The sequence below is a fragment of the Pteronotus mesoamericanus genome, unplaced genomic scaffold (genome assembly GCF_021234165.1).
Source record: "Pteronotus mesoamericanus isolate MK-2021 breed Mesoamerican mustached bat unplaced genomic scaffold, CSHL_Meso_final contig_53, whole genome shotgun sequence".
In the NCBI taxonomy this organism is placed as follows: Eukaryota; Metazoa; Chordata; class Mammalia; order Chiroptera; family Mormoopidae; genus Pteronotus; species Pteronotus mesoamericanus.
The window spans coordinates 7,857,633-7,866,791 of record NW_026555195.1 but is presented as its reverse complement, the minus strand read 5'-3'; the positions used below and the strand labels follow the sequence as shown (position 1 = coordinate 7,866,791).

The window sequence follows — 9,159 nt, the reverse complement described above, 5'->3', positions numbered from 1 at the left end:
CCAAGTTTAGACACCCATCAATAAACCTTTTAAAGATAGCCTTTGAATTTTATTGAATATCTGTTAAGCAAATGCAATTCAAAATTTCACTTCCTGCTCCAGCAAGTGCAAAAGCTTTCAGTAGATTATACCCAGAAAGGTATAGGCTCAAAAGAGTCCACAGTATTGTTTTTTAAAATATTTTATTCTTTATACGATTAGAGTTGCCCCAATTTTCCCCCCTTTGCCACCCTCTACCCAGCCCGCTCCCCACTTCCGCAGTCAGCCTGCTCACTGTTGTCCTTGTCCACGGGCCGTGCACCTGTGTTCATTGACTAATCCCTTCATCATCTTTCTATCTCTCCCCACCCCTCCCTTCCCCTCTTACAGCTGTTGGTCTGTTAAATGATTCTATTATCATTTAGATTCTATTATCATTTAGATTCTCTTATTATATTATCTAATGGATCTCTGGATCCATTTTGCTCATTAGTTTATTTTGTTCATTATAGTCCTCTTATAAGTGACATCATATGGCTCACAGTATTGTTTTAATGAACTTCAAGTTCTGCATTTCTTGGGGGATGGGGGTATGAACTAGGCAAAGTGGATACTTTGAGATTATAGAATTTATTATAAGAAATTTTTAAAATATTTTATTTACTTATTTTTAGAGGTAGGGGAAGGGAGGGCGAAAGAGAAGGAGAGAAACATCAATGTATGAGAGACACATCAGTTGGTTGCCTCTCGTACACCTCCAACTGGGGACCTGGCCAGCAACCCAGGCATGTGCCCTGACCAGGAATCAAATTGGCAACCTTCCATTTTGTAGGATGAAGCCCAACCCACTGAGCCATGCCATTCAGGGCTAGAAGAAAATTTTTAATCTTCTTGATGATAAGTAGAATTCAAATGATTTTTTTATTCTCCATTGATCACCTTGGTGCATACTATCCTTGTGAAACCCATTTTGCCAATGAAGGAACTAAAGCTCAGAGAACTTAAGTAATATACCAAGTTCATGCAGCTAGTACATGCCATAACTAGTATGTGACTCAATAAGTATTCATTGAAAATAAGTTTTGCGTTAGGTATACATAGTACAATGTTATGTACCAATAAAATAGAATAAAATCCTGCCACTTGCAACAATGTGGAGGGTATTATTCTGAGTGGAATACATCAGGCAGGGAAAGACAACCACCATATGGTTTCATTTATATGTGGAATCTAAAAACAAAACAAAAAACTACACAAAAACAGACTCATAGAAACAGAGACCAGAGATATGCTAACCAGGAGGGCGGGGTGGGGGATGTGTAAAAAGGAGGAGAAGGCAGTCGACAATGTTGTGATAAGTTTCCATGGCGACAGATGATTACTGAAATTAGTGAGGTCATCACAGTGCAGGGTCTGAAAATGTTGACTGACTATGTTGTACACGTGAAACTAATACAACCAATATAAAAGTGTAGAAAAACTATACTTAGATTTGAAATAATTTTAAAAAGAAAATAAATTTTGTTTTGTTATTAGTGCTGATAATATACATATATGTAGATAAGATGTAACAAACATGTATTTTATATATATAATTTTTATAATGTCATTACATTGCTGAGATAACTAAGGCCTCACTGAATCACTACGTAGCTTCAGAATTTCCCCACATTTGAATGCAGTAGCAAATTTTCATCTCTCTTTGTTCTCAAGAAATATCTGGTTTTTTGCCACTCTATGACAAATCTCAAACTCACCCCCTATAGCCTCAAAGGAATTAATTACATTGTTTGTTTTTAGAAAAGTTCAGTCAATGTTGTACCCTTTTGGGATTTTAAAGCAAGTTTATAGCAAGTTAAAGTAAATCTTAAGTGATTGGGCACAAAAAGAAATATTCATGCTAAGCTATAGAAAAATCTTTTCAACACTGCAAGGGGGTTTTGCTCGATATCACATGAAGCAAAAAGACCTGTTGATGCAGGAAGTCTTCTGTGTGCTCCATGGACCATAAAGAGAAGCCGAACAGGTCCTCCATGTTCACGTTCTTCCAACTGGCCAGGTGAAGGAGCCTAAGAAATTCAATACTGGAGCAGGTACAAGAACCAACTTATATCATCCCCCTGTCTCAGGACACTTGGTATTCTTCCTCCTGACTCAGAACTGAACTTGTTAGAATTAAGTTTTGTTTATGCATACTTCTAAAGCATATAGATTTGGGCTACTGAAAGATATGGCACATTTCATTGTATAGAGCACTACAGGTTGTTTTTCTGAGGGAAAATAAGAATGAGAACCTTCCATACCTTTCTTCAGCTGTTGAGTTCTACACACATAGACCAACACCTGAGCCAGGAAAGTTCAGTGCTGCCCCGTGGAAAGCCATGCGTTTTATGTTTTAATACCCAGGTAATGAGACTAACAACTTCCTCTTTTATTAAGACCTGGAGTACTAAGCCCCAGTTTTTTAAAAACTTTATTCTTCTCATTACAGTTTCATGTAAAGACCAAGTTTTGCACACAGGGCAGTAACTGGTAACATCTAGTATCTGAGAGAGCACAGGACAAACTATCCCTCCCTAAAATAACACTGTTACAGGGGAAAATTTTATTTTGCAATTAACTGTACTAGTCATTATACCTTAAAGCCTTTAGGACCAAACTTATTTCTATTAAGAAACAGATAAGTCAACAATATTCACATCTATTTTTCAATGAACACATTATAAGAGTATTTGGCAATTACTTAAAAGTAAGAATACCACATAATAGGTATCTTATGGCACTACTAGCAGAGATGGGAAAGATCTACAGATGAAGTTTAAGTTCATTTCAAGAGCCAACTCAGCTTATGCTCCTAGGAGTCTCTGCGCCATCAGGTTTAAATCATTATTTCATTTCTTAGTAGTATGCTCTGGCCTTCATACCTTAAAAGCAGAATCTATTTATGTAATAACTATGAGTGTTTTTTAAGCAATAGTTTGATGAAAAAATTGAATACTCTTTATAATCTCACTTTCCTATTGAAAAACTCAAAAGTTTTGATACTTTAAGTCACTTTAAACCTAAAAGACTCACATCCCTTCTGGAATTCAAATTATTCATCCTTAAATGCTCAGCTAAATGTTATAAACCTTAAGAAGTATTCCATGCTGCTCCCAAACAAACTTTGTACCTCTTCTTTCTCTGCCTCCACAAGACTTTTACTTGACTTTAATTGTGGCCTTAATTTAATTCTAATGGAATTCGTCACTTGCATATATCTAACCCTTACTACACTAGCAGCAGTTTATTCAACTTTGTATGTCCAGTACTTAGTACCTGACACATAGTAAATGTCCACAATTGGATCTAATCTCACCTAGGGAAAATAATCTCCGTATACCTATGGGTATATTGGAACATGAGATGGCCATCAGGATGTTATGAGAATTCGGAAGCCTAGATTTATTGCTGCCGCAGGTCAGATGTAATGGTAGCCCTACCACCACATTAAAAAGCTGGTGGCACTTTTAGTTTAGAAAACTAGTCCTCTCATATCTGGGTTCTTCCATGTCCTACCTACAACCTAGCCCTTTCTTACACCTCACTCATTTGTCCTAAGCATACTCAAACCTGCCCAGTATGCTTTTTTCTTCCTAAATCCAACATTTTGAAAACTTTATTAATTAAAAATAACCCAGATAAATTGTTTAAAAATTTACATTATATGTTCCTTAGCCCTAACCCCAGAGAGTGATTGCCTTTTTATAAGGAAAGCCTAGAAATCCACATTTTTAAGGAGCAAAGTTAACAATTCCAATGCAGGTTTTCCACGCTCCTAGGAAATAGTGCAGTAAGCATAGATTCACACTTAATAAGGTAAAATAGATTCAGACCTCAAGGAGCTAGGAGTATATCTGAAAGGGGAAAAGAGAAACAAAGCCAGCAGGTGTGTTCTCAGTGGGACGAGGGGGTCCGGCTGGGAGAAGTGTGAGAGGAGCACCGAATGGGAGGCAAGGGGGCCTCAAGGACTGAACGAGCACATGGACACCCCTCAGCTGGCCCAGGAGCAACTGGCCCATGGGGGCGAAATGCGTTAGACAGGGTCTGATAAGCGCAAGTTAATGATAAGGCCTGGCAGGAGCATCCCATGTTCCAGAAGGGGGATAGAGGGGATTTGACGATTCCATGCAGATTTAGGATAGTGAGCCAAACGTGCGATGCCAAGAGGGCATGCTTACCGGGATCGATAAAAGGCAGGTAGTATCTGTGGTTCTAGGTCTACAACCCATCCCAGCAGAATGCTTCACTTTCTATGTGGTATAGAGCTGGCGTACCCTGTGATAAAACTTGCAGGATAAGCTTCCTCAATGTGCTCAGGTAAGGGAGTCCGACTTCGGGGGCGGGGAGTGGTGATCAGGGCCAGAACACCCACCTTCCCTGCCCTGAAGAGGAATCATTTCCGACAATAATGCTAACCATTTCTAACCACGTGGCTTTAGGCAAGTCTTCCTAGGCATTAAAGAGGCCAGTCAACAAGATTATTTTGATATTAAAAATGACAAAATTATACATAGGAATCATAGAAACAGATAGGCAATTAATAAAGTTATGCAGGAATTTGTAAGAAATTATTCAGATTAATACTCAGTATCAGACTTTTGTGTGTGTTTTGCAACGGTAGCCAGGAGTTAATATTGCATGTTTGACAGGTAGGTTTTATAAGATACTTTCAATTATAATATTTACCTAATACTTTGTAAAGGGCCACAGTTAACATATTTCCTTTATCTGAAATGATTATGCCATCCTGCCTCGGTGGACTGAGTGCTTCCTGGGTCACAGGCCAGGTCCCCCATTGAGGGCATGCAAGAGGCAACCAGTTAATGTTTCTCTCTCACAGAGATATTTCTTTCCCTCTCTTTCTCTCTTCCTCTCTCTCTAAAAATAAATAAATAAATTCTTTCAAATAAATAAAATAAAATGATTATGTTATCCTGAAATAGTGCTCTAGCACCCTTTTCTGGGTTTTTCTATTGAGGTATTTCTTTGATTTTGAAGAGAGGCTCTAGGTTAGCAGAATAATGCTTTATTATTAGATAGCTACTTAAATCCCAGGACTTATTCCTGCTAAAATGGACTTAAACAGGGCATATCTTGAGTACCTATCTCCTTCAGCCTTAGAACCAGGATTCCTCACTCAGCTGATGTTTGCAAAGGCATCTTCACCCAGAATTGGGAGAGAAAAAAAATACATGTTCATCCATCTTTCATGCTGAAGGTCTGGAGTAATAGATGATCCCGGATTAAACTTTGTCAAGGTTCTTAATACTGCATTCCTTGTCCATTAAACAAAGTGACTTGACGATCATTGGCATTCTTTCGTCTTAGAATGGTTCCCAACATTTTCACTAATTGACAGGTAGTATCTTTGTAATTCTGAGTATTTGGTGTTGGATTCGAGAAAAGGAGCTCAGAAACAAGATATCTAATAAAATGCAATTCTTCAAAATTTCATAAGTGAATTTCACAAGATGCCAAAACCTGTAAGGATAATTAGCATACCTCCAAATTAAGGCAAAAAATGAAGAGGCAAGTCAACGTATCCTGTCTCTTTTGATAACATTTCCTCTCACTCCCCATCTTAGGCCATAAGAATATTGGGAGAGCTGACACTGAGAGGCTAGTAAATGTCACACCGGGAACAAGACTTTCTTGCACTCTGTAGAAGGAAGTCTTGATAAAACAACAACAAAAACACCCTATGACAGGTCTGGGCCTTTGCACAGTCCAAGCCCAGTTGGCTCTCTGGATGATTAAGAAAAATAAAATCTAAAAAACACAGCACCTCAGATTCTTACTCTGTTATTTTATGCTAAGCCAGAACCCAGAAAGACCACGAATATGAAGAGTTCTTGATACCAGTAACGATTTTTCCCGTGGTGCATTTATTCTGTAAGGTCTCCTCCAACCCCCCACTCTTCTGAGTCCCTCTAAGGCCACGCTGCTCGCGTGCTGCCCAGCCTACACTGAGCAGGGGAGCAGTATGAGCATAGGAGCCACAGAGGTGGGTACGAAGTCCTGTCTGTACCACTTGCCCCCTATTCAACCATAGGAGGGTTCTTTCCTTCTTCAGTCATCCTTCCGTTATCTGTAAGAATAGAAATACTGCCCTTAAAGAGCGCTGCAAGAGGAGATACTACATGTAAATCTCCTTACACATATTTGATATTCAATAATACTCATTGTCCATGTTATTATTGGTATACTGCTTGCTGCCATCATTTGTTACTCTCCTCATTAGTCATTTGCAGGCCCAAAAACAGATTAGTATATTTTTGGAATGTAAGGAAGTGTTAGGTGCTTATTGTTTTATTGATTAAATGACGATTGGCAGCTAAGAACCCAGTTAGAATATTCTATTTCTGTTTTGTTTTTGCCTCTTCTTCCTCCTTTTTTTTTTTTTTTTTTTTTTTTTTTTTTTTGCAGATAACAAAATGAGTCCTGAAAACTGGACTCAGGTAACAGTGTTTGTCCTTCTGGGTTTCCCCAGTAGCCACATCCTGCAGTCCCTGCTGTTCCTGGTGTTGATGGTAACCTACATTGTAACAGCCACAGGCAACCTGCTGATTATTGGGCTCAGCTGGACGGACCGACGCCTGCACACCCAGATGTACTTCTTCCTGAGGAACCTGTCCTTCCTGGAGCTGCTGCTCGTGTCTGTCGTGGTTCCCAAGATGCTTGCCATCATCCTCACAGGGGACTGCTCTATCTCATTTGCCAGCTGCATCATCCAGTCCTACCTCTACTTCCTCCTAGGAACCACCGACTTCTTCCTCTTAGCTGTCATGTCTCTGGACCGGTACCTGGCCATCTGCCGGCCACTCCGCTATGAGACGCTGATGAGTAGCCGTGTCTGTTCCCAGCTCGTGCTGGCCTCCTGGCTAGCAGGATTCCTCTGGGTCCTTTGCCCCACTATCCTCATGACCGGCTTACCATTCTGCGGCCCCAATGGCATTGACCACTTCTTCTGCGACAGTTGGCCCTTGCTGAGGCTCTCCTGTGGGGACACTCGCCTCCTGGAGCTGGTGGCTTTTGTGCTCTCCACCTCAGTGTTACTGGGCTCGCTGTCACTGACCTCCGTTTCCTATGCCTGCATCCTTGCCACTGTCCTCAGGGCCCCCACAGCTGCGGAGCGGAGGAAAGCGTTCTCCACCTGCGCTTCCCATCTTACAGTGGTGATCACTGTCTACGGCAGCTCCATCTTTCTCTATATTCGTATGTCAGGGCCTCAGTCCACGCTGCTCAACAAAGGTGCCTCGGTCCTGAGCTGTATCCTCACACCCCTCCTAAACCCGTTCATCTTCAGCCTCCGCAATGACACGGTGAAGCAAGCCCTGAGAGACGCCCTGCGGTGGCGCAGACCCGTGGCTGGGACAAACCAGGAGGGTCGCCTGTGAAAGGAAATATTGCTATTAGGTTGGAAAATCAAAATTTCATTTGATTTTTTAAATGTATTTTGAACCATTTATCAAGATAATAGTGGTTATAAAATTTAACTGTTGGCTGCGAAAAGAAGGACTTTCTATTTCCCTTTATGCTCCCCTAACACACCAAGATTTAGGCCTGAGAATCTCACTAGAACATAGAGTTTTAACTACAGGAAGTCCTGGTCAGACAGGGGGAAAAAAGGAAATACTAAGAAGGAAGAAAGGAATACACCGGCAGGGGAAGCCAAGGACCACAGGTGTGTATTGATAGTCCATTACTACACTGCCTCGGAGGACACACTGAGGGGAAAGCCCAGAGCAGAAGGCCTCTTCCTACGTCACAATTAGGCCTCTCAGGAATGAGCTAGCCCCACGGGCTGCCCACAGAACAATCTGGCAGGTGGTCACATTAAATTATGTAAAAGAAACAAGATAGTGAGGCAAAGGATGGGCTGAGACTTCAGCTTTCCAAGCACCTTCAGTTTCCAAGTGGCATAGATGGAACTCAAGATCCAGTATATTCCTGGAAAGAAATACAGACAGAGTATGAGTTGACAGTTAGTAGATGTGCCATGGAATTTACAGTGGCCAGAGGTGAGAGGATTAAGCCTTTGAGGGGAAAGCTTGGTCTGGGAATAGAAGGGAGAAGAGCAGGAGATTCAATGAGACCTATAACCCAAACAAAATGAATGAACAAGCAAAGCAGAGACAGATTCACCTTCAGGTTTAAATGACAGCCTTTCCGGATAGAGCAGTCTTGGCTGTAGGTCCTTCCTTTTCATTGCTTTGAATCTTTTACGCCAATCCCTCTAGCCTGGAATGTTTCTGTTAAAAAATCAGATGACAGTTTCATGGGAGCCCTTTTGTAGGTAACTGTCTTCCTCTTGCTGTTTACACGATTCTCTGTTTGTCTTTAACCTTTGCTATTTTAATAAGGATGCATCTTAGTGTGAGCCTCTCCGAGTTTATCTTGTTTGGGACTCTGTGCTTTCTGGGTTTACGTGCCTTTGTCCTTCACCCAATTAGGGAAGTTTTCAATCATTATTTCTTTAAGTATGTTCTCAATCCCTTGCTTTCTTTCTTCCCCTTTTGGTATCTCTATGATGTGGGTGTTGTTATGCTTGATGTTGTTCCAGATCTCTCTCAAACTAGCCTCATTACTTTTTTTTTCTTTTTGCTGCTTTAATTGGTTGTTATATGCTTTATGTTTTATGTGTTCTAAATTGATGATTCAATCCTCTGCTTCAGCTAATCTGTTGTTGAATTTTTTAGTGTATTCTTCATTGTAGTTCTGTGTTTTTCATTCCTGACTTTCTTTCTGTCATTTTTATGCTGCTATCCCTCTGTTGAAGTTCTCACCAAGTTCTTTGAGCATCCTTATAACCATTGTTTTGAATCCTATGTCTGGTAGCTTGTTTGCTTTCTCTTCATTTAGTTCTTTTACTGGAAGCTTATGCTGTTCTTTTATTTGAAACACGTTACACTGTCTCCTCATTTTGGCTGCTTTTCTTTATTTGTTTTATGTATCAGGTGGATCTGTTCTCCAAGCCCATTCAGTGTTGCAAAAGGTAAAGACTCATAGATGAAGAGCAGATTGACAGCTGTTAGGGAGAGTAGAAGATTGGGAGCCTCAGGGAGGTGAAGGGATTGAACAAGAAAGGAAAAAAAAAAGGGAGATATAAATAAATAAATGTTGAAGGTGTGTGAAATA

At 40.5% G+C, this 9,159-nt stretch overlaps 1 protein-coding gene across 1 annotated transcript; it reads left to right on the top strand.

Moving 5' to 3' along the window:
• The first annotated feature begins 6,455 nt into the window (after positions 1 to 6,455).
• Positions 6,456 to 7,418, top strand: LOC129075359 (olfactory receptor 6T1). The gene has a single exon (XM_054579427.1). It carries the CDS (start codon positions 6,456 to 6,458, stop codon positions 7,416 to 7,418), a length of 963 nt encoding a protein of 320 aa, XP_054435402.1.
• The last annotated feature ends 1,741 nt before the right edge of the window (positions 7,419 to 9,159 follow it).

Coding starts and splice junctions, on each gene's coding strand:
- LOC129075359 (XM_054579427.1), top strand. CDS start 6,456: ATGAGTCCTGAAAACTGGACTCAGGTAACAGTGTTTGTCCTTCTGGGT.